Source organism: Saccoglossus kowalevskii, chromosome 9 (assembly GCF_978046115.1).
Source record: "Saccoglossus kowalevskii chromosome 9, keSacKowa6.1, whole genome shotgun sequence".
In the NCBI taxonomy this organism is placed as follows: Eukaryota; Metazoa; Hemichordata; class Enteropneusta; family Harrimaniidae; genus Saccoglossus; species Saccoglossus kowalevskii.
Genome location: NC_140649.1, coordinates 13,289,980 through 13,315,405, shown reverse-complemented (window position 1 = coordinate 13,315,405; position 25,426 = coordinate 13,289,980). Strand labels below are relative to the sequence as shown.

The following is a 25,426-nucleotide window of genomic DNA, read 5'->3' as shown; positions in this document are numbered from 1 at the left end:
GAGAATTTCTTTTTAAGTTTATGTAATTTTCGTTTTTCAGCACATTTTCCGTTGCATTTTTGAATCGGTAATATTGTAATGTTTCGAAACCTTGCTAGTACTGTTTTTTAGTCCAAAATAAAGATCATTTAATGTTCTTTGCAATGGTGCATGACATGGACCGCACCGCGTTGTACCAGAGACTGAATTTTAAGGTTCGAAATTCAAGTTTATATTCCGTGTATGTCCTATTTCCTATGGCAGTGGGTCAGTTTTCTTTATACACCATGTACAAGAAATTCGCTGCATTTTTTGTTTTCGTGCAATCATTTCGTTCACAACATATGCAAAACAATTCTTCGTCTGTTATATGCTCTTCGATTTTGTTTACGTCTTCTGAATTTAAGGATATAGCAGTTTCAGCATCGTAGTCAAACTCGTGCGCGTTATCGGTTGTCGCCATATTTGTTTATAAGAATTTGACTAGAATTGTCACGAAAATTGCCGAGTTCTGCCGAAGTCGTCCGTAGTATGCTAATACATGGTAATCCTCACTGCGCTTAGAGGAAACTGTCCTCCTTGATCCGTTCGGCAAATAAACCCCCTGATCTATGTACAAACCGCGGCGACCATCCTGGTACCTTTGATCTAAGCTTGGCTGTGACTCCTTCTCTTTTTACCTCCATGCATTACTTAACTCCTTAAAGGCCGTTGAACTATTCCTGTTGAAGTTGGACTTAATAATTGGTGTGTGTATTAATTAATGAACATTGGCTCCTCAAAAAATTTGCATTACACAATTTAAAGTGCCTGTGAAATGGCTGCTATTTTCACGCCTAAAATTATCAATTGATACTAAAATATTATTAATTTTTATGTATCTAAGCATGAATTATTTTTTTTTAAGTGAAAAGTGTAAATAAGGCAAATTTCTCGTGCAGTTTTCTCGTCTTTGACTAAATTGTCACTTATGTACTTGTTCGTCGAGGAGGAATGGACCATAATGAACACATAGTATTAATTTTTGTTGCATGGGGTTGAGTTAGATGCGAAATATGTCCGTTCTGGTGTAGCTGGTCACCGTGATCGTCACCGACACCGGCGCACGTTTGTATACACTGTTGCTGAACAAAATAGAATTTGACGTCGGAATTATCTCGTTATTTAGCAGGTTACTAGGCACGTCACTACACTGTTTTATTTCATCAATCGTCTATGTAAAACTTTTAAAATTAAAATAAAAGAGAACATATTTTGACATTCTAAACATTGGACTATAGTGAAAAACGACAAATCACAGTTACTAAATAAATGACAGCTGCGTGGAAATAAGTTGACATTTTGTTGTAATAGGTGAACGCGTCGGGTCACGGCGAGGGCAAGTGCGTTAAAGGGGCGTTTAATTGGATAACAAAAATAATCGAAATCGACACACATACAGATAAATTCAGAGTGGATTCGAGTTAGCGTGATCCATGGCGTGATTGTCATAATTATAACATCATATTAAAACTTTACTTGTTGGAAACACATTGACCAAGCCCTGATTCTTATTTCATAAATTATTACGCAGATCAAGCTGCAAGCATGGAGGTAAAAAAAGAACAGAGGTGTGAATTCGACATTCAACACCAATCACCCAACAATTCAGAAACTTTTAGCCTTCGAAAATGAAAACAATTAGCAGTGTGTTAGGGCTGTGTAATTTCCTGTTTGTCCGAGGCTTCGTTTTCGTGTCACTGTCAAAATTATTGCTACCTTTTTACTTAACAGGAACTAAATGGTCTTTGTGAAAACGATAATCAGGATCGCAAAAAAGTCAACTCATTTGAAACACTTGCCGGACATCTCTCTCTCTCCTGAAATCCGCCTCGGTGATCATGGGCTGGTCCGAAATCTATTTCGGTTTATCAAGTAACTATGCTACTTGAGAATTTGAATTTGGGGGGGTCCAAATAAATGTTACCCCCCAAAATATGGTTTTGTATGGCTTGGGGTGTTTCCAGTCTAAAATCAATTATATGGTATTTTATGCGTTCAGATTGTGCAGAACGTAGGGCATTTATCTTATGGCATTATATGGCTACAGTAATAATTAAAGATATGGTACTTTATGGTTTCAGAAGTAATAAGTATTCAGCCAGACAATATGGGTTTTTATGGCTTGGGAAAGGAAATCGTTGGTCCATAAAATACCATGTTATGGTAAAATATGGTTTGGGGAATGCATGTTTATTTTATCATAACCTCAGGACCACAAAATATGGTACTTTATCAAAGTTTATGGTTTCAGAAGGAATAAGTATTCTGCCAGACAATATGGGTTTTTATGGCTTGGGAAAGGAAATCATTGGACCATAAAATACCATGTTATGGTAAAATATGGCTTCAGGTTTTTATTTGAGAAAATATAATTACCTAAATGCGACGATCAAATTCAAACTCTGAATAATTTTGAAACTGAAAATGATGTCAACAGATTTAGCATTTACATGTACTGCCTGTGTAGTAACCTTTTTATGGGCTAAAACAGCTGTCATTTTGAAAATGTTAATGATCTTCATTTGTTTATAGACTAGCGGCACTAGAAGAATTTGTTTATCAAAAGAAATGAACATTTCTACAGTTTGACCACTGATATATTTTGGCTAAAGAAAAACTAAGTATAAATATGATAAACAAAAACGTCTGGACAGATAAAAGCAAAAATATGTCATTAGTCTAAACAGATTTGCACCTGTGTATCAAATTTTAATGAAATCTTGATGGTATAGTAACACATGGTTTAGTGAACTCTGACACCATATATTACCATAAAATTTTAAATCTGAAGCCATAATATACCATTTCACAATCAAGTATCATATAAAATGCCATAAATTACCATAATTCAATCCAAGTGTAACAAATTTTACCATAAAAAACCATAATGTCCATAATAGCTGATACCATAATAAACCATAAATCCATACCAACAGCAATATGGCCCAATCCATAAAAAGCCATGTGTGATTTTTTAGTGATGACTAGAAAAATACCTTTCGTGTATTTCATAAAAGTAGTATAATACATAAAGGACATCATAATAGATAATATGCATACAAGAAGTTGTAAGAATATTCCATAATCTAAAGTTCGGGAGATGTAAAACCAAAAAAGACAAATTATGTGCAAAAATGGCTATGGTATTTTAAGGTATCAGGCAAAAATGCCCTCTATTTTCACAAGGTTTTTTATGGTGTCGGTAGGATAACACAAAATATATATTGGCTAAAAGAGGGTTAAAGAATTCAGTTCTGGATCCGTATCAGAGACATGTCTGGATTGATCAAGTTCAAACTTCACATACACATGGTACATCATGTCACAAATAGATATATGGATTTGTTTCATGATCCGCTTAACAATAGCTGAATGATGGTCATTTTAAGGCCGAAAAATGCATCAAAATCACGTATTTTTACAATTCCGGAACCGGATCTCAGTCATGCATGCATGGATGGATTTTGTTCAGATTTAGTACAATGTGTTGTACATATTCAGGTGAAAGTGGTCTGAGATTTCGGTCATGATCTGCTTTGATTGTATATGTCACTCAAATATGAACGGAACGGGGATGTGTCATTGACAATGACTTGTTTTTGTATGGACGGGGACAGTTTTTCCAGAAAAAAAAGAATCTGAGGTTAAGAGGCTTTCGTCCACTAATGTCACACCTTCGGATCGATTAGAAACGTGTGAATACTTACACTATGACTATACACAACATCTAAAAACTCCCACTCAGAAAAAATATAATAGACAAAAAAAAGAGAAAACTCCGACCTAAAAATGTATATCCTTTAAAAGTATACTGACTGACCAGTGTTATTACGGCTCAGGGATATGACTTCCTCTCACCTTTCGTCATTTGGTGGCGCACTTTCGGAAATCCGGAAACATTCAACTGTTTCAGGATAGGTGGGCGTGGCTACAACACGAGAAATATCCCAAATTTACTTGGATACATGTACGAGTAATCATTTTCAGCAAAAAAATCAATAACTGCCCATTTCAGTGGGACACAGATCTAAAATGGGAAACGTGAGGGTGGGCATTCCACCGGCACTTTAAGGCTGATTGATGCATATTTTCTTTAATACCTCAATTTAGTTATTTCTTGGAACCTTCTTATTTTCTTAATGTGCTTGTTTTAAAGGCGGATCTTGCTGTTCATAAGAAGAAGATAGCAGAAGTAGAGTTATGGCTACAACAGCATATATCTCATACTGCACACATAGTAAGTATAGATATTGTCTCGTGAGTGTGTCAATGTACAGAGTCTCATTCAGGATTTGAAAAAAAAAATATCAGTTTCTGAAATTCCCCATCACTCTGAAACAAGTGCAGGGTGCTGACCGTAAAACCTCTAATTTAGGCAGCATTTTTCGAACATTTCAATCATTCCTGATACCTGAATTAGTCAAATTTCGGTTTTTCATAATGTAATCAAGTTGACGTTATCCACCATTCTGATTTGTTAATTAGTGACTTGACCTATCAGGTCAACTTGTGTCGGGGAAAAACATGGCAAATAACATATCAAATCGAGCGTTTGCATTTGACCGAAAACATTTGTTTACAATAAAACAAGGTTAAGAATTTTACTTGCATTTCATAACCATCCAACGAATTTCAGAGAAATGTTAAAACTAAAATGTTATAAATGTTATGTCCAGGTCCCTCTCGTCTATTAAAGTTAGTTACAGTTACGTCTTGCAAAGCCTTGAATGAAACATGTTGCCACCAGAGATTCACAAAGATTTTAAAATAACAAATGGCATTTTATTAACCCTTATCGTGTCGGCCTCATGTACTTTTACACTGACTTGATCAGATAAGGGTTAAATATGAACTTTGGGAATGTGAACCTCTAGTCTAGAGTTTACATTGGTATTGGTTCAAATTTACATCAGTTGCGAATCCTAACAATTCCTGTTTAACTATTTATTCAGTTTCTAAATAAAACGTTTGAAATGATTTGTACTGTATATTTTTTTGCACACAAAATCATTTCTGTAATTTAATGTTTACTACATCTTTGCATCATTAGTTTGAATTCCTTCATCCATTTGTTATTTAATCTAGATTCTCAATGGGCAAGGTTGTAAAAGTTTACGCTATGTTTTATAAAAAGTTTGACTTTGTTGCAATGCGTGATTACATGTATGTTATATTAAAAACAATATTTTTATCAGGGTCACAAATATCAAGACCATTACAATTTGTTTCTCAAAACAAACCATTTCCTGACCATCCCATGTATATTTTTATCATGCTGATATTGCATGGTATCTGTTCCTTTCTGGGCTATTAATAGTCATTGTATTTCCATATCACCATACCAAATATATTTCTATAGTTCTATGTAAATTCTAGAATGCTGTTTGGTATCATTTATCGTTCTGGCAGTTAGAAGCGGAATAGTCACTACTCATCGTGCCGCTCCATTATTTGCCTATGTTGACATGCACTGTTTACCCAAAATGAATATGGTATATTCAATATGTCAAGATCGATGACTTGAAAAGCTAGACTATTTTGCGCTATGGAGCGAATGAATTCACTACGTTCAATTACCCACCATAGACTCCGGTCAGTCAAAATGACTATTTTGAACTGTAGACATTAATCAGCGATTCTGCCGGAGACGGAGAGATAGAATCTAGGTCAGGGGAAGCCCCATGACCTCAAGATTCTTTTACCCCTTACGTCACGAACCACGTGACCGAGGCCACATGGCAGCGCCATTGGTAGCCATCAATCACGCTTCATTTTTCTCCGCCTCATTGGGGAATGATTCTGAGCGGCTCTGCCTGGCTCTGTTGGATTTCCTGTCCGGGTTTGTAGTGTGGGTCGTCGCCGCAGCCGCGGCATCAGACATTCTAGCTAGTAGGATAAGTTTTTCTTGTCTTTTTACCCTTGTGTCGTTTTCCCCTTTGTGTGTTATGCTTTTCCACAACAAAGAAAATAAAACCTGGCGCCACAATGTAACCACATGTCGGTTTCATGGCGGCACCTTTTACAACTGTAATTCGTTTCCCTTGTGCATGTTGTCTTTTATTTACAATGTATTTAGCAATATATAGATGTAATGACAGCACCAGGGCTCTCTGCCGTTTTCTTTCCGGTCTCCTCGTGTTTCGAGTTGACCGTGCAGTGGTTATATTCAGAATTTACCAGCATAGAACCCGCATCTGAGATACTTTGTCGTAGCTACGTGCGGGGTTTGGGGTTTTTTGCGTGAAGGTGTGTGTTTTTTTCACTGGAGTTCTGAGGCCTGAGATTTTCTTTCAGAGCCATCAAAATCGCTGAGACTGACAGCGCCACAGCAAGGTCGCGCAAATCGGTTAAAGTGAGTTGCGTGTTTTGTATGAGTGGAAAGTCCTCACGCTCGGCTACTGGTACTTCGTGTACCAGGACGTCGAGTAAGAGGCCCGACGGTGGAGGTACTGATATTTTTCTCGGTCTCCCCCGCTGATCAGAGGGCATCCTCACAGTCTGTTTTTTCAGGCGGTGGTTTACCCGATTTTACCGGCTGCAGCGAGGCTGTGCCCCTGGAGGCTTTCTTCCTATGGGGCCCGTTGCGGGTCCCTTTCTGGACCCTTCCTCGCACGGCGCCGGGTTTGCCTCCGAGTTGAGGGCTTTGGTCGAACGACTGTCGGGGCAATTGCGTTCCTGACAGGCTGGGTAGATCAGACGCAGTCGGAGTGAGCTGTCCCCACTGTGTCCCCTCGGTGGGCAAGCAGGAAGAGACACGAAAGCATGTTTGCATTCAAACACGTCTCTTCTGGGGAACCCCCGTTCCCAGCCGCGGCTCTCCCATTATTTTGGGGGAGGCAGAGGCTCAGGCTAATTGCACCGGGCCTCCTCTGGAGCCTCGGGCACTGAATGCCAACGGGGTGCTGGCAGCCAAGCCTCCGATCTCGGGGCAGGGCTTTCAGGGCAGGGCACATGTTGACCCCCCTACTTTCAGTCAACTAGGGTTCGTCATGCGGTAATGGTACAAAGGTAACGAATTTATCCTTGTGTCCGGTCTCCGCTGTTGGTTTTGACTCCCTTCTTACAGACCCATGGGCGTCCCCAGAGGGAACCGACCCTGTCATGAGACGCACAGTCGAACACGCTCCATCTCACATATTTAAAGTGAAAGAGGACGCAGTTCGCTTGCATCGGATACAGCCGGTACTCCGGGCGGTCCCTCGGTCTTCCATCTGTATGACTTGGTGAGCCACACTTTTGGGGTGCGGCGGAGTATCATCGATCCCAGTGATACAATGTAGATACCCCCACCCTTGATCCTAAAGCTACCACCTAAGGTTGCTTCAATGCTTATGGGATCATGGGCGTCGGGATCCAAAGCAACCCCATCAACACCGTCCGTCTGAGTGCGGAGTGGGGTGCAGAGCATGCAAACGTTGTTGATGGGCGGCATTGGTCAGCCGCCGAGGATGTAATGCTTAAGGCCCCCGGGTGGGGATAACATTAGGCAACACTTCCCACTGGACCAAACGCTACCCGGTCGGTGTGGTTTCAGGATCAGACCCCATAGCGTGGGATGAGACCAAAACGCCCCCAACCGGATTCCAAGGCTCCTTCCCCAGACCCCGGTACCACAAATTTGGCAAACCGGACAATGGGGGATAGCCGCGTTCCATGGGTGTCTTTGCCAATTGAAGACGACCCATCCAGCCCTGAGGGCAGAGTTGCTTGAGCGCATTATTGTGCGTGCCCAGCACTCTGGAGACCTTGGAGGCAGAACGCACCAGCCTCCTAGACCAGGCGACATTTTTACTGGTGGGCCACCGCACATCTACTTGCGGCACCCCCGAGTGTCGCCTGGCCCTCTTGGCCGGGGCCACTACTGTGCTACGAGACGCGGCCTTAGACGCATGTGTTTTCGCCGACAAGCTGAGCCGGGGTACGTCTCCACCTCAGTGACGTAGACTGGACATCCTCCACCCTCTTTGTTCAGGGAATGGTGGGTACAGTCTCAGAGCTTTGGAGTGCAATGAACCAGAGGGTGCAGATCGAATTCGCTAGCCAGTTGGCCCTGCCATGGGCAAGCGGAGGGCACCCCAGGAACAGAAAACGCAACGCCCTAGGGCGTCGTCCGCTAGCCAGAGTCAGCCAGGAGGCAAGCGCTCATACGCTTCCATGTGAGGGAAGAGTAGTGGCGCACCCCCAGGGAGAAAAGAGCCAGGTGGTGGCTCCTCACCCCCTCTGGGCGGATGTCTACTCGGCAGCAGGGGAAGCATGTTTGACGCTCACCTCTGCAACCGGGGGAACAGGCACGTGTTCGGCGAGTGGCCAGGTCGCAACTAAGTGACTACTTCAGGCCTTGGAGGACGGGAGCACCCTCCCCCCCGCAGCTGCCGAACACATGGCCACATATCCCTATCGTACACAGATTGCGCCGATGTAGTCCGGTTTGGAGATAGCAGGTGATCGATCCCGGACCTTTCCAGGTGGTGACATCCTGTTACGGAATACCGCTGAAATCTCCATTTCCCCCCATCAGTGTCTACCCTGTTGGGCACTGCCAGGGGACTCAATCAGACAAGAAGTAGCAGTTTGCTGGGAAAAGGCACCATACACAGGCTACATCAGCCGGAACTAAGTCCAGGCTTTACCCAATTGTGTTCGTAGTACCAAATCTACAAGTCGCGAGCATCCAGTTCTGGACCTAGGCAGACTGAATCAGTATGTACTCCTCGATCGGTTCCATGTGGAGACACCATTCAGGGTTCTCCTCTCCATCCATCCATCGACTGGCTAGCCCCACTAGACTTAAGCGGGGCCTACCGGCACATACCGATGCACCCAGCGAGTTGCCATCTCCTTCGAATTGCCCAGCTGGGCCAAGTATTCGAATTGAGGGTGCCCCCCGTTCGGGTTAGATACAGCGCCCTACGTGTTCACCCTAGTGATGAAACAGGTAGTGCTGCTGCTTCACCAGATGTCGGTACACCTCAATCCGTACCCAGACTACTGGTTACTAACAACCCGGGCAAGGGGTTAATAGCCAAACGCATCAGGCTAACACAGGATTTACTTCACCAGTTGGGCTCGTTAGTAAATCGACAATTCCCACCTCGACCCAACGCGCAGTTGGTGTCCATGGGCATGGAGTTTTGACACAGAGGTAAGCTTGGCTTATCAAGCGTGTTGCTTAGCGCTAAGCAGCCTAGCCGAATGCCTAGTCAGCGTTCCCTCAGTGTCCCTTCGAGAACTATACAGATTATCGGAATGATGACTTCAGTTCAAAGGGTCGTTCTCCAGGCCGCACTATGCAGTCGCCCGGTATAACGCTTGTTATAACGCCGAGCTCTCCTATGGGAACTAGATAGGCGGGTTTCGTTCTCGGACCAAGTGAAGGAAGCCCTGCCCTGGTGGTCGTCACTGGCCAACCTCGGACAGGGGTGCCCTTTGGACCTGCTCGCCGCAGGTATGACTCTGGTAACAGATGCCTACCCCAGGGTTGGGGAGCGCATCTATTGGACCAACAAGCCCAAGGATATGGCCCCCGCATTAGTTTCAGGACTACCATATCAACTGGCTCGAACTGAGAGCAGTGTACTTAGCACTACCACGCTTTCTACCCGTAGTTCGAGACCACAGAGTTCTGCGAAAACTTAGACAGGTGCACACCCGCATATTATCATGGGTTGCACCCAATTGGCCAAGCAAGTTTCAACTTCTGTTGGAAACGCTAGTCGAGACACCAGCAGTGCTTCCGGACTTACCGGACCTGCCGTTCCAACCAGACGGCGCACTACCAACGAGCCCAGCAGGTATCACTTACACGCATAGAGGCTCTCAGTAGACCCGCACATATGAAAGCCTTATCTGAGCGGGCTGCCAACGTCCTGGCCAGGGCGAACAGGGATTCCACCATTGTGGCCTACATTTTTAGGCTGCGAGCATACACTGATTGGTGTAGCGGAAGGGAGATTGATCCATATCATCCCTCTATTGGCCAGGTAGCAGGCTCCTTTGTCCACCTGTTTGATGAAGTGGGTTTGTCCTACACAGCGATTGTTGGCTACAGGTCGATCTTGTCCCCCGCCACTCTATGTACGGGAACAAGACTAGCTGATTGTCCTATTATTATGAGACTATTTACTGCTTTCCGGACGCCAAGACCCCATACAGGGGAGCCGCCCAACTGGGACTCGTCGGCTGTGTTGTCTGCTCTAAGCAGACCGCTCTTTGAGCCTCTCCAATCAGCACCACTCAAATTTTTGACGTGGAAAATAAGTCTTCCTACTGGTCCTTGCCCTTCTCGGATGATGGACCGCCGTTATGAACAATCAAGTTGTGCTAAAGACACAAATCGGGTTTCTCGCCTAGAACCAAATCCCAGGACACGATCCTCACCCGATCATCATCCCCCGGCTGTCAAATTTTGTCTGCCCGGATGGTCAGGAGGAATTGCTTCTCTACCCGGTTCGAGCATGGAGTTGCCACCAAACCGTACTAAGGATTTGGAACAGGGTGCCAGGCACACATCTTTGTGTTATGGCCCAGGCAGGCAGGATAGGCTGGCATCCCCAACTTCCATAACCAGGTGGTTTACTGTGACTGTATTAGAGGTCTAATACTTTATATTCCTCGACGCAGAGCTCACTGAGACACCAAGTACGAGCGCATGAGGTCTGTGCGATTGCCAACTCACTAGTGCTAGCGTCACCCCCCCCCCCCCTCGAGCACACATGGAGGGCAGGCTTCTGGAGAACGCAGACCATCATTATCAACTACCATGATGACACAATGGAGGGATTGAGGGAGAAGTTTGTAAAATGGAAAAAAGCATTTGAGAGTAAGGGTTTGAAGGTAAATCTGGGAAAGACAAAAGTGATGGTGAGTGGGACGGAGGAGAAAGCTTTGGTGAGTAAGGTTGACCCATGTGTGGAAAGAGGGTAAAGGTAAATTCAGTGCGGTGTGTGAAATGTGGGAAGTGGATACATGGGAGATATGCAAAGATAAAGAGGGTGACCCAAAGATTGGCAAGGGATTTTGCGTGTGGAAGATGTAAGAACGGAGTTGGAAGGGTGGTGGAACAGGAAGAAAAGTTGTGTGATGAGGTTGAGACAGTGAAGGAGTGTACATACCTGGGGGACAAGGTAAGTGTGGGTGGTGGGTGTGAGGTGGCTGTGACAGCTAGAGCAAGGTTTGCTTGGGTGAAGTTTAGGGAATGTGGAGAGCTACTATATGGGAAGAGATTTCCCTTGGAGATGAAAGGAATAGTTTATAAGAGTTGTGTAAGATCAGCATTGCTGTATGGGAGCGAGACATGGTGTTTGAGTGAAAATGAGTTGGGGATTTTAAGGAGGACAGAGAGAGCGATGGTGAGAGTGATGTGTGGGGTGAAGTTGATGGACAGAAAGAAAACTAAGGACTTGATGCAGATGTTGGGTTTGAAGGAAGCGGTAGATCGGTTGGCGAAGGCAAATGGGGTACGTTGGTATGGGCATGTGCTGAGGAGGGAGGATGGGCATGTATTAAGAAGGGCCCTTGATTTAGAGGTGAGCGGTCCAAGGAAAAGGGGAAGGCCAAAGAAGACGTGGAAGATGCAAGTGGAGGAGGAGAGTGGGAAGGTTGGGATGAGGATGAGGGATGCTTTAAATCGTGCAAAGTGGAGGGAGGGGGTAAGAGCAATTGCCACTAGTTTAAGGTGAATCCGGCCACCCTCGTCTTCGGGGACCACACCGGATTTAAAACTCTGGACTACTACATCTAAGAGACACCAAATCCATTGACAATGGTCTCTCTAGGTTGGGTTCCGTCGTAGCGGGTCAGCCTTGGTTTGCTGACCCAGCCTGAACGACCGCTAGGGTCCCTGCGCATAGGCAATAAGTCAGTCTGGCATTTTATGCGGACAGATTTCTCTACCATCAGCAGCACTCCTCTGGGAGCTCCCAGGTCCCGCTTTGCGGCCTATGCCCTAATGCAGAACTGTTTCGGTCTTTACTTCGAAAGCTTACTACCCCCCAGAATTTGGTTGGGGTCTAGCTTTCTCTGGCACACCGAACCCTGTCACCGTAGCAGCATTTTGGCTCCTTGCTCCGGGGACAGCACAGGCAAGGTAAGACACCACCCTTTTTTGGGTCGTAACTAGGGTGTTGAATTTGTTTTCATCCCAGACTGGGAAAAGACTTTCTTCATTTTTTCTGTTTGCTCGGAAAAACCCATCACCTATTGGTGTCTGACTCTGCCTACAGTTCAAAATAGTCATTTTGACTGACCGGAGTCTATGGTGGGTAATTGAACGTAGTGAATTTAGGCGAGGGTTCTCCGAACCCGCCTATTCACATAGTTCATACCCACCATAGACTCCGGGTACCCCCAACCTCCCCACTCTTTCCGTCGCGTTGGTCTAAGTCCTCGTCCTCGAGGCGGAGAGAAAGGAACCAGAGTGATTGACGGCTACCTATGGCGCTGCCACGTGGCCTAGGTCATGTGGGTTCGTGACGTAAGGGGTAAAAGAATCTTGAGGTCATGGGGTTTCCCCTGACCTAGATTCTATCTCTCCGTCACCGGCAGAATCGCTGATTAATGCCTACAGTTCAAAATAGTCATTTTGACTGACCGGAGTCTATGGTGGGTATGAACTATGTGAATAGGCGGGTTCGGAGAACCCTCGCCTAAGTCAATTACCCTCAATTAAAAAATAAAATAGAAACGCTATCACTCATTGAAAGTCTCAAAAAGTAGGCTAAGTTTACTACTAACACTTGTTCTGGTACTTACAATGATGGGCATAGCAAATAAAATGCAGGCATGTACATGTGGTACATATTTATATTAAATACAAACTTCTCAAAATAGCAGGGATTACACTTGTGGGTCTCTTGTGAACCTTACACTTTGATGCAAGTTCATATTGTAGTGTGAAATTTGTGCAATATCTAGATTAGGGGTGGGGAGGGAACAATTAGAAAGTCTGTGGGGGGGGGTGAATTAAAAAAAAAAATGCACAACAAAATTGGAAAAAATACATGCATTTATAAATAAAAATCTCAAACATAAAAGCAAATTCACAACATTATCATAAAAAAGGTAGTTCAAAACATGGTGCAGGAAATAAATAATTTGCACATTGGTTCTTCCCATTCTAGAATTTGTAATGGTCAACACTGTATCATTTTTCTTCCAGAAGACTTCATCTCCTATTCTATTGCTCACTGGTCCAGCCGGCGCTGGTAAAACTGCTACAATTAATGTGTTATGCCAGGAAATGGGATTAGAATTGCAAGAGTGGATCAATCCCACAACTTCAAGCTATGATGCTGATAGAACTTACCCAGGTAAATAAATTATGATATTTCATAAATGATTCACTCCTTGCTGCTATGATTTATCTCATAAATGTTTGAGTGAGATATTGGGTTCCTAATGTTGACAGCTGCCTTAGTTCTTAACCTAGAGGTATATTTATTTATATATTACAACATGTATGTAATGTAAGTGTTACTGTTCAACAGTGTGTTCAATAACAGGACTAAATTAATAAGCCCGCCACACACTGCCCGACTGACTACGCTCTTACCCATCTCACACCTTATTTCGAAACATCCAGTCATGGCGAGTCGTAGCTTTGTGCATGAATCTACCATTATGATTAAACAGTTTTTACTCAAGATGGATTCATATTGTTTCAGATTTAAAGATTCAACATGTCAAAACATTGTGAAGTGATTAGACTTTTAAGTGTGTGATTCTTAAACGACTGCATTCAACAAGTTTGGATTTTAAAACATAATGTCATAATCACAATATTTTTTATACTTTTTATATATAAACTATTTACATGAGCGTTATAGCCACTTGAAGTATAATATAATCATAATATCTTACTATCTGTATACAAGGTAGACCAATTCATTTACAAATACCAAATTTTCTGAAACATCACCCACCACAAAAGATTGGGCCTTTTGAAACTGTGTAATTGTTGTTCAGTCTGGCTGCCAAATTTTTTAGTCTCTGTTTGGATACAGTCCGAAAACGGACTCTTATAAATTGACTTCTGTGCGAGCATCTGTCTGTGTGTGTGTGTGCGTGCGTGCGTGCGTGCAGACCTACATGTATATCTTAGACATTCCTGGGCCGATTACATTCAAACGTCACACATACATCTTACATAATATTATACATATGCACATCAATTTATTTAACGATCTGATTCAAGATGGCCAAATGGTGGCCATTTTTGTACTGAAAAATCATTTGAAATCAAGCATTCTGGCATTTCGGAACTGGATTTCTTTTGTTTACAGATGGATGTAAACATGTATATACATTGGACGATGTGGGGCCTTGATCGGATTTATAATGGCTGATTTTGTTTTAATGAATGCAGTTATAGAGAATATCTCTGGCATCTTTTGACCGATTATGTGCGTCTGTGCGTGCGTCCGGACCTGTATCTTAGAAATGCCTGGACCAATCACAATCAAACTTCACACATACATCATACATGATATTATACATATGCACGTCAATTTGTTTCACGATCTGATTCAAGATGGCCGAATGGCGGCCATTTTTGTGCTAAAAATCATCAAAATCAAGCATTTAACGGCTGTTTACAGATGGATTTTGTTCAAACTTGGTATATACATTAGACATTATAGGACCTTGATGCAAATCATTTTGTTTCACGATCTGATTCAAGATGGCCGAGTGGCGGCCATTTTTGTGCTAAAAAATCTTAAAAATCAAGCATTTCTCGGCTGTTTACAAATGGATTTTGTTCAAACTTGGTATATACATGTACATTAGACATTATGGGACCTTGATGCAAATAATTTTGTTTTTCAGATAAGAATCAAAATGGCCGACTGGCAGCTATTTTGTTTTAATGAATGTGGTCCTCGTATCTCTGACTTGCTTTCACTGATTATGTTCAAATTTTAAATATTCATTATACATCATGTCATAGACAGATATATTGGTTTGACGATCCTATTCAAAATGGCCAAATGGTGGCCATTTTTGTGCTAAAAAATCATCATATATCAAGCATTTCTGGCATTTATGGATGGATTACATTCAAACTTGGTACATACATTAGACATTACGGGTTCCTGATGCACGTCATTTTATTTTTCAGATTGGTTTCAAAATGACTGATGGCCATTTTGCTTTAATGATTGGGGTTCTAGAGCCATTTCTCTTAAATGCTTTGACTGATTATATTCAAAGTTTATATATTCGTTATACATCATGTTATATATATATATATACATGTATTCAAAATGGCTGATTTTGAATGCTGTTCCGGAGCAATATCTCTCAATAAGGACAAGTACTTGTTTGACGACCAGATACAAATGTCAATCATTTTAATGTTAAAAAATATTACCGTACTCTACCGCGTTAGCGCCCAGGGGCCTCAACTCAGAAAATCACGATTTTGTAGGGGTGGGCGCTTACCAGAGCATCCCCCCTCGAAAAAGAGTGCAAATGAAAATTTTGATTCATCAAGTGACAGATTACGTCTTTGAGGGAAAATCAAATTACTTATTAATTTGCGTCGTCATTGATTTTCACAATGAAGAAACAGAAATGATCACAAAAAATATGCACATTTTATTACCTTGCCCGTACCATCAAAGATGGAAGGGAAAGGTATATTAAGGGAAAAATTTTGTCCGGCATTGTCGTTGTCGTCGTCGTCGGCATCGTCATCGTTAATAATTGTTATTGTGTGCATAATAACTTTACTAATTCTATTCCAAACTTTATCAAACTTGGTCACCTTATTCATCAGTATAAAGTCTTCCCTGAGTTTGAACAACAGATGTCCTGTATGAAAATATCATGCAAAAATTGAGAAAATCTGATAAAATATTTTGACTGTTTCTGCTTGACTGATCACTGGTGATACACATCAAAGGTCACTGATCTCAGTGGAAATATGCATTGTTGTATGTGTTCAATGAAGCAAATGATTTATCTTGTAATAATATCCTTGGTAATGTATCTCAGAATCCCATACTGGGTTTCAAAACCAACTCATGGAGAGATTGCACAGTCTGATACACATTTGCAAACCTACCAATAAAATCTTTACAGAAAACAAGAAAATCAGAAAATCAATATAAGCACTCCTATGAACTGGGTGCCTAACTTTGATCAAGATCTGAAGCTAATAGAAAATCTGTTTAGTTCAAAGTTATCAAATCAAAAACAATACATAAAAAATACATTAAAAGCAAAACATTTCATCCACATTTTAAAAAGAAAGTTATTCTAAAATATATGTATTCTGTATTTGACAAACAGTTCATTCGACAAATGAAAACTCACAGGAATATGTTTCAGCTATTAGAACAGAATGATAGAGTTTTTATAATACTAGTTTAAAAACGCACTTCAAAGATTGCAGTGTTTGAAGATGTAGATTCTCAGGAGGCAACAGTACTGTTGACTTCTCCCTCCACTGGACACCAACTATTTAAGTTGATTTGCATACAAAGCAGAGCTTGCAACATGATAGCTATTCATAAAGGGTGTTTTTTTTTACTTTTCATATAATACAGTAGTCACACAATGAGGCAGTTCATATTTGTCTCAGTGAATCATTAATTTTTGGCAGACACCTGTACAAAATACTTGGACTAAAGCCAGCTAAATTTTTCTGTTATCTTGCATGTTTTATGAATCTATTCACATCTAAATGCAGCACTTTTTTTTTGCAATGAGACATTTGTTTTTATTCTAAAATATCTGAATTACTTTGAATAAAGCTGGAAATTATGTTCCTTAAAATAATTAAACAAATAAGGCACCAATGTTTTTGTAAGATATTTACATCTTTTAAGGACATTCGGTAGACTGATTCCCCACTGTTGGTTCAACCCCAAAACTTGTATTCAAAATTAATTATGACAATGCATATTTATATTGAAACAAACTATGATAAAGGGAATTATATTATATAACAAAGGGCAAGGTCACCAGAGTTCAACTATGTTTACAATATTAATTACGTACATGTACCACCATAATTTACGGAAATAAAAACATTTGAGTCTGTTGGAAAATTGTCATATTATTTCCACTGACGAAGTTGTTGGATCGTACGCAAACTCTCGATGAAAATCACTTTCCGCCATGATGCAATTGCAGATTTGACCTACAGCAGCGTCGTTTGACCTAATGGGTCAAAGTTGGTTATTAACTAATCAGAATGCTGTGTTGTACTGATGCAATTCTTCGGAAATTCCCAAAGACTTTCCGGTAACGCAATGCGGAAGTGAATAATCGATGTCGAAGTACGATCTGTTGAAATTGATTTCAGCGAATAAACGACATGGTTTTTCCAAAAAACTAGTAACTAGCCATTTTTGAGAGGTAAACTGAATATGTCATGAAATATTTATCGCATTTTACTTGTACTAACAGGTCATTGTTGAAGCATAGTTTACGCACGGTTAACGTGTTCGACGCATTCACAACATGTTCACAGCGATCATTGTCCACGCTGTATCATATAAAAACGATTACCAAGATTCGTTACGCAAGACCAAGTTATAAATTAGTTGCATTTTGAAGGGGTGGGCGCTTTGCCTAATGTGACCCCAAATATAAAAATTGTGCAAAAGTGGGGGGTGGGCGCTTGCTCGGGCATGGGCACTAACGCGGTCGAGTACGGTATTCCTGACATGGTTATATTCCAGCTATATTACTATAAACAAAACTATATATCTTAAATTCTACAACTAACGGGGACTGTGCCATGCATGGCTTGTTTGAATTATTGCTGTTCCAGAGCAATATCTCTCAAAATGGACAAGAACTTGTTTGATGGTCAGATACAAGATGACTGAATGTCAACCATTTTAATCTTTAAAAAATCATCATAATCAAGCATCAGCTTCTGGATCCATATCTCTGACATGTTTATATTTCAACTGTAAACTATATACCTTAAATTTGATAACTAACAAGGACTGTGCCATGCATGGCTTGGTCTTTGATGAACTCAAAATTATGTCATTGATTGATATGTTTGAATAGTCTATTTTTGATGGTGGTTGTGCAAAACGTTTCTCATTTTTATAAGGTATGATTTTCCCATTTTGAAAATGATGTTATCAGGTGTTGTAATTGCTCCATATACGCCTATGCATCAACATTTCCGAAAGCTGGTGACGTACATGTATATATACATTGTATGTGTGAAAATAAATCAAAATTGTGTAAAATATTTGTTTTCTGTGCAGTCAATTGTTATTTCATGTTAGACTTGTAACTTATCGAACTCCGTGGTTCTTGTTAGAGAGAAAATTTTAATTGCATTTTCTGGTGTTTAAAACAATAATTAATATGTGTACTATATTTTTGTGCTTTAATATGATGATGAAGAAACATGTATCAGGGGATTCTCGAGAAAAAAACTGCAAAAGGGAGCACTGCAATTCAGCAGCGCCACCATGTAGGGGAGATAGGGTTCACCTACTACCGGGTAGGATGAGTTTTTGATAATTCTGAGTTAAGATGGAACATTCTGTGGCTTTCTTGGGGCCTAAATTACTATCAGACAGGTCACAGTTGAAGGCTGTGGCCACATGTGATCCCTGGTCACTCAGAATTTTATTGGGGCCCAAAGGATCTGCTCCCTACATTGATTCACTTCCAGTCAGCAGAAATGCACAGTTCTAGGAGTTATTTTTCTACACCAGGCTAAGTTTTGTACTGCACATATTGATTCTGTAGTTCACAAACTTTTCATAAAATGTAGAAAACATGTTTGACACTTGTTCACTCCAAGTGAATATGGACAAAATGTAATTCATGTTCCTATGGAGTCCATATGTGCATTTGTGGAAGGAAAATATTTCTTGGGGACAACGCACACGCATTATATATTTTCAAACAGATTCACAGACGGCCAATTGTAAAATTGACGCCCCTTTTCTGTCACGAACGTGTTCGTTAATGGGGCAACCAGGAAACACGCCCAGGAAATTGAAACTCGTTCATTACTATTAGATTCCACTATATATGATGTAGTACTTCCATTTTTAGAGGTATCAGTTAGTTTTTCCATTGCCAAGAAAATAATCAGTGCATCTCAAGCCACTACCAAGATAATATATTAAAACTCCCCTTTTGAGAATTTGTTCTAACCTTTCTGCTATCATCTGCATTGGATGAAGTTATAGCATGTAACCTAAGAAGATATGAAAAATCAATTATTGAAAGTAATGAATATTTTGTGCAGCAACTATACTTTAACTCATAGGTATTAAGGCAATTTTCTCACCTGTGCAAGAGTCTAACCTGCGTTATTAATATCCAGTCTGTTTTCACTTTTCTAGCTCAGGGAAGTTTTCAAGACAATTCATCTTGTTAGTTTATATTGATATCTGATTTCTAGCTGTGTTTCTTTGGATGACATTTTCCATTATCAATTACGTGATATGATAGGGATCATGTTCTTACCACAGTCTATTCACAAAAATGTCCCAGAAATGGTGGCAGCACTTCTACATATTAGTTGGTAAAACAGAACAGTTTACATATACATGGTTTTTATTTTTAAATTTTATCTGATGGGTGATCAACTACGACTTTTGCATGAGTGTGTTTCAATTATGAAGTTAGTGCAACAAAGTACTCAGCCCAAGTCGAGGACTATGCCCTATGAATCGATTGAGTTTGTATCATGCACTTTCAGTCAGGCTCATGTACATTGTATCCAGGGACCTTTGGTTAATCTTGGATTTCATGTATGTACTTTTGTCCTGAATATGTTTTGCCAATCAGTTGAACAATATTGGAATGTGATCTCGTGGATTGATTATTCTGATGAAAGAAATCTTGTACATGTAGAGTCTACCCTTCTAGACTGATGTCAAACACAGAATTTCAGGATTTGTTTTTTTATCTTCAAATAATTTCAAAATTCAAGTGATCTACCGATAGTAAGAAGCTGATTCAGAAATAATCTCAAATTTCAAACATATGGTGAATGGTCAAGTAGGAAGCTGATCAGAAATAATTTCAAAATTCAAACAAAAGATTAAGTAGGAAGCTGAAATAATCTTAAAATTTAAATAATCAAGTAAGAAGCTGAAATAATTTCAAAATTCAAACAAATGATCAAGTAGGAAGCTCATTTATGATGATTTATGTTCACATCCAATCAGCGCCAGCCTTACAAAATGGCTCGGAATGGCATACATGGAATGTGGTCATACGGCTATTAGGGCTCATACCACTAATTGAATTTCCATAGACGACAATATTAACATATGACGAGATTGCTATATGAAAATGACGAAGAAAGTTGAAAATATGGCTCAAAAATGGGAAATCAACATGCCAGTAATCAACCATATGAAAAAAACTAACATGTTGGCCAGCTCAAACTCTTGCAAATCTCAGGTAAACAAGACACACCTACTGTATTTGGATTGCACCAAGAGAAATCACTGGAAAAACACCAAGATTAGAACATCCATTAACACACAGAATAAACCCACAGGTACACAGCCGCTAAGTAGTAAATAAAAGACCACATGTTGGTCTCACCTCTGACCCAGGTGATTACGCCCTCAAACAGGGAGCACCTGAGAAAAATAATATTTAAAAAATTTCATTGGTTCTTGCTACATGTAGGCATTTAAATTGAGGGCTACGAGCAGCCATTGGTTAATTAGTGGCATGAGACCTATTAGGTATATATCAATTTCCTGATTCTCTGCCTTTATGCTCGTAATTTCATTTTTCAAAAGCCTTAAGCTGCTATCTATGTAATCCCAAAGGAGGTAGATTTTTAGTCCCTAATTGGACGCAGTCAGAAAAAAGGACTTATGAATTGACTTCTGTGCGTGCATCTGGACTTGTATCCTAGGACGTGCCTTGACCGATTACATTCAAATCAAGCATTTTTTTCTGGATCCAAATATCTCTGACATGTTTATTTTCCAACTATATTACTATAAACAAAACCAAATAAAATTTATTCGCATGGATCCAGCTGGCTACCCCACTTTTGCTTTGGCTCTCAAATAAAATATCTTGGGGCCAGTATACACCCAACAATAAATTCTAATGTGGAAGGCTGTTAAAAGTCAGATAGAAAAGGTGGCTGGCTAAAAACCTGAACTTCTCCAATCTTCTTAGTGCAAACCCTGTCAGTAACCTTTATCATGTCTCTCTGATAAATCACTGCAATGCACCCACTGACATTTAATTTAAGTTTCGTCTGTCTTGCCTTCTTTTCTTCCATCCCTGCAGATGAATTGTCACATTTGAATTCTCTGCTTGGAGCAAAGATATTAACACATCAGTGTTCATAGTCTATTTTTATGAAAATATCATTTGCAAATTATTTATTAATTGAGAAGTGGGTGGGCAATCACTATTGCATTGAGATTTGCACGTAGGACAACTTTAAACTCCCTATTGGTGAAATTGCGAAACTAAAGAGTGAAAAAGAAACTTCTCAATGATTATGACACCAGTGAAACTGAAATCAAGATAAAAATCACTCTGTGCTCACTATTTTTAATTTTTTTCCTTTCCCAGTGTCTCTTTCTGATTCATATTCATAATGTCAAGTTATCCTCCAATGTTTTTTTTTTTCAATTTGTTTCCAAAAACCATCATGTAATCAGAGTGGGTTGATGAAACTATACATACAACATTACATACATTATATACAGTGCAAGCGGTGCGCTGAGGGTGCAGGGAGGGCTAGCCCTGCGAGCAGGGTGGGCTAGCCCGGTGAGCAGGGTGGCGCAGTGAAAAACTAGCCTTGAATTTGCATGGGTGCGCCGGATTAAAAGAGGCTCGCCCTTTCAAAAGGGCCATGTGCGTCATGGTGTTAGTGAATAATGGCTGTGCAATACAATCATAGAAATCAATGAACATATATGTTGTGTAAACAATACAATAGTGTTCATACAGTTGGAAAAGGTTGATCAAGACAAATGTTCTGAAAGGGAAAATAGCATAAATCAGCATTATACAGTACTTGTCCAACCTCCTGCTTTTGTGGCTTTTTAATTGAATTTCCCTGTGACATTTTCCAACCAGTTATTTATTATCCTGCATTATTGGGGTATAGGCAAGCAGAGGCTTAGAAAATAATAGTTGTCAGTGATCATTTGACAAGCACTTTAAACCACTTAGGTACAGGCTCTTGTGTTTAGATATTTTAAATTTCCCTACACACTTGTGTCAGATAAACGTGCCCTTAGTTTACATTCTTTTCGGCTTCTTATATTTTTTCTTGAACTGCAACATGCATCCTGGTGTACCACATAGTACTGGAACCTACATGTTGGTGTCTACTCTGTCATGCATTCTAGATGTTTACAGATAGATTTTGCTCAAACATGGAACATACATTGGACATTGTGGGACCTTGATGCATATCATTTTGTTTTTTAGATTGGATTTAAAATGGCTGACTGGTGGCCATTTTGTTTTAATGAATGAGGTTCTAGTGCCATATCTCTGCCATGCTTTGACTGATGTTCAAATTTTATATATTTGTTTTACATCCTGTTATATATTCATAGATGTATTCAAAATGGTGGACCTGTGGCCATTTTGTTTCAACTAATGCTCTTCCAGAACAATATTTCTCAATATGTTAAAAAATCGTGCATCAGCTTCTGGATCCATATCTCTGACATGTTCATGTTCTAACTATAATACTATAATTAAATTTATATATCGTAAGTTTGATAACTAACGCAGACCCACCTTGCATGGCTTGTTGCTTTTAACCCATTGCCTTCTGACATTGTTTATTTCTTACTCATTTTGGAAATTTGTGGAGGCTATCAGCAGATGTATATATAAATATAGCGTAGTGATACTTGGAGCAAGAATGGAAGATGAGATCCACTGTTTCTAGTCTGTCCACATTATAACCAGCTAAACCAGAAATTTATCCCAGCTAGCTTCACAGGTCATTCAATTTCAAAGTTCAAGTTCATAAACCATATTAACAGTAAATCCAATACAAATGGCAAGCAGTGTCACTGGACATTACTAATTATTTGCCTTAGTTTGGGTGTAAAAAAAAGAAATTTAACAGAAAACACTTAGGCCTTTTGTCTGAAATCATAGACCAAGTTGCAAGTTGACGAAGAGCAAGATTTATTGTAACTTATTTTTTCATTGGGTATTGTCATAACCCCTGACCTTACTGGTATATTATCCAAACGTATTTATTCTGTCACTGACTTGTACATTTGGGTGGGTGAACTACAGTATTTTTTCTATATTATTATATATATTATTGATATGTACTAACTCCTAATCCCTTTTGAGGTAGCTAAATTTCTGGAGGGTAAAACAATGTATCTCCGGATATATATCATATTCTAATCAATTTAACCCAAGTTAAATCCCAAGGTATCAGAACCATAATCTGGTGAGGTAATGAGGATTAAAGATTATAGATTAAGGAAAAACGTTATACATTTTTAAAGATTCTATCAAATGTATATCTTGGATTTTAGGCTCCTTAAGATAGTGGTTATTCTATTCGATAAATCTACATGCACTGGAAAATGCTTTTTGATAAAATAAGGATTCTTTAATGACTGAGAAAACTACAGTCTTGTAATCTTTGTTGACATCACATTTTTATTATTGATATTGGAATTTTGGATCTACAGTTGTAGTTTTGAGATAGCAATCTGTAAATCTGGTTTGTTTTACTAGGTATGCTGCACAGACGCATTAAAAAATTTACGTATGCTATTTCTGTCAGGGAAAAAAAAAAATAATAATTTCATATATTAGTTCATAGTGTTATCCATGAACCAGAGATGCTTGGTTAATATCAGCCCCTGATGCCGCGAGTATTACCCGGTAATAAGCTTTACGAATATCGGGTTATATCCTTTTTATCACATCACCAAAAGATAAAGTATAATTCTTCACAGCTTTACTTATGAATCCCATGCTGATTTCTGTCGTACATTTGCTGTTGTAGCTACTTGTTTTCTTTGTTTGTCAGAAATGCCCTTCTCACAATACATGTTCATATTTCATTGAGCATCAAGGTAGCAAGAGAGCTTACAGTATGTCTGTACATGTCATGTTGTTGTTGTTGTTGTTGTTGCTTTTATGGCTGCTTTTATCTTCTCCTGCATAAACTATTTTTTTTTATACAATAACTCAAACAGTTTTTATCCTATTTTTCAAGCTTGGATATTTTTTCAAACTTGTGAAATTTTTTCTTTTTGTGATTATAATAATTCAAAATATTCAACCTTTCAATGTTATCAATCACTATTAAATGTCAACCAAGTCAAATTTTAGTATGACTAGGATGTATAATTTTCAAGAAAATTATAATTTCTTTTATAATTACTGGTACAATTACTTTCCATCATAAAGTTGGCTGGTATTTCTTGTCAAATTTTGCTAACTATATTTTTGTATTCTTTGTGAACTTTTATGCAATACATGTATGCAAAATGTATATTATTTTGCGAAGGATGTTGAGATTAATATAATACATGTAGTATTAATTAAGACATCTATAGTTATTAAATTTGTTTCCGTGATTACAATGACCTCATTTTTCTTGTGAAATTTTGGTCGATTGTTTTCACCTAAATTTTAGCTAGTCGTTTCTGTACAACCATTTCCTTAGCCTGCCTGAGCTGATATCATTCAAACTTGGAATTGTCATTACATGTGATAAGTTATTGATGTACTTTATTTAGTTTCATGATTTGAAGTTTTCTACCCAATCCTCAGATACACTTTCACAGATTATGTTTATATTTAGTACAATTAAAGGCATGACAATTAGTGGATTGCATGTTCTCTTCTATAGTTTTGGGATTTTGATACAGTTTAACTGATTGACAGCCATTTTCATAATAAAAAATCATCAAAATGTCATCAAACGTTTCTCTGGTATGCCTTGGTGAATTTTGTTATGAACATCCCACATGGTGGTTTACTGATGCATATCTGCTTGTTCATATCTTGATTTAAAAGGCTGAATGTTATTTCCATTTGTGCTTACCCATTTGTTTGATGTACCGTGGCTGATTTTGTTCAAAGTAGGTACAAATGCAATTTTTACCACAGGTGTGTCTTAGCTCAAGGAAGAACCCATAAAGTTTGGTGGTGATCCAGATTGCTATTTCGCTTGACACATTTTTTGGTGGATTCTTTATCATATTGTTAGTGTAAGTGTATATAAATGCATGACAAATGCACGTTTGGCGATGAGTTGTATAAGATATCAAAGTTTGATATCCTGGCAAAATTCTGGATACTATGATTCAAAACAGAAAAAAAGGGTGGGGACGGCGGATTTTCAAAAGCTGTAAAGGTATTAAATGAAGATAAAGGGAATAGGAACTGTGTTATTTTTATCATAGTTTTATTTATTCCATTTTAACCC

General features: G+C 39.6%; 1 protein-coding gene across 2 annotated transcripts in view; it reads left to right on the top strand.

Moving 5' to 3' along the window:
- Window positions 1-25,426, top strand: part of LOC102802119 (cell cycle checkpoint protein RAD17-like) — a 52,907-nt gene that overhangs the window by 8,279 nt on the left and 19,202 nt on the right. For both annotated transcript variants that reach the window (XM_085503177.1, XM_085503176.1), the window contains exons 4-5: window positions 4,178-4,258; window positions 13,178-13,328. In XM_085503177.1, coding sequence (XP_085359303.1) covers window positions 4,178-4,258; window positions 13,178-13,328 — 232 coding nt within the window. The remainder of the gene's footprint in view (window positions 1-4,177; window positions 4,259-13,177; window positions 13,329-25,426) is intronic.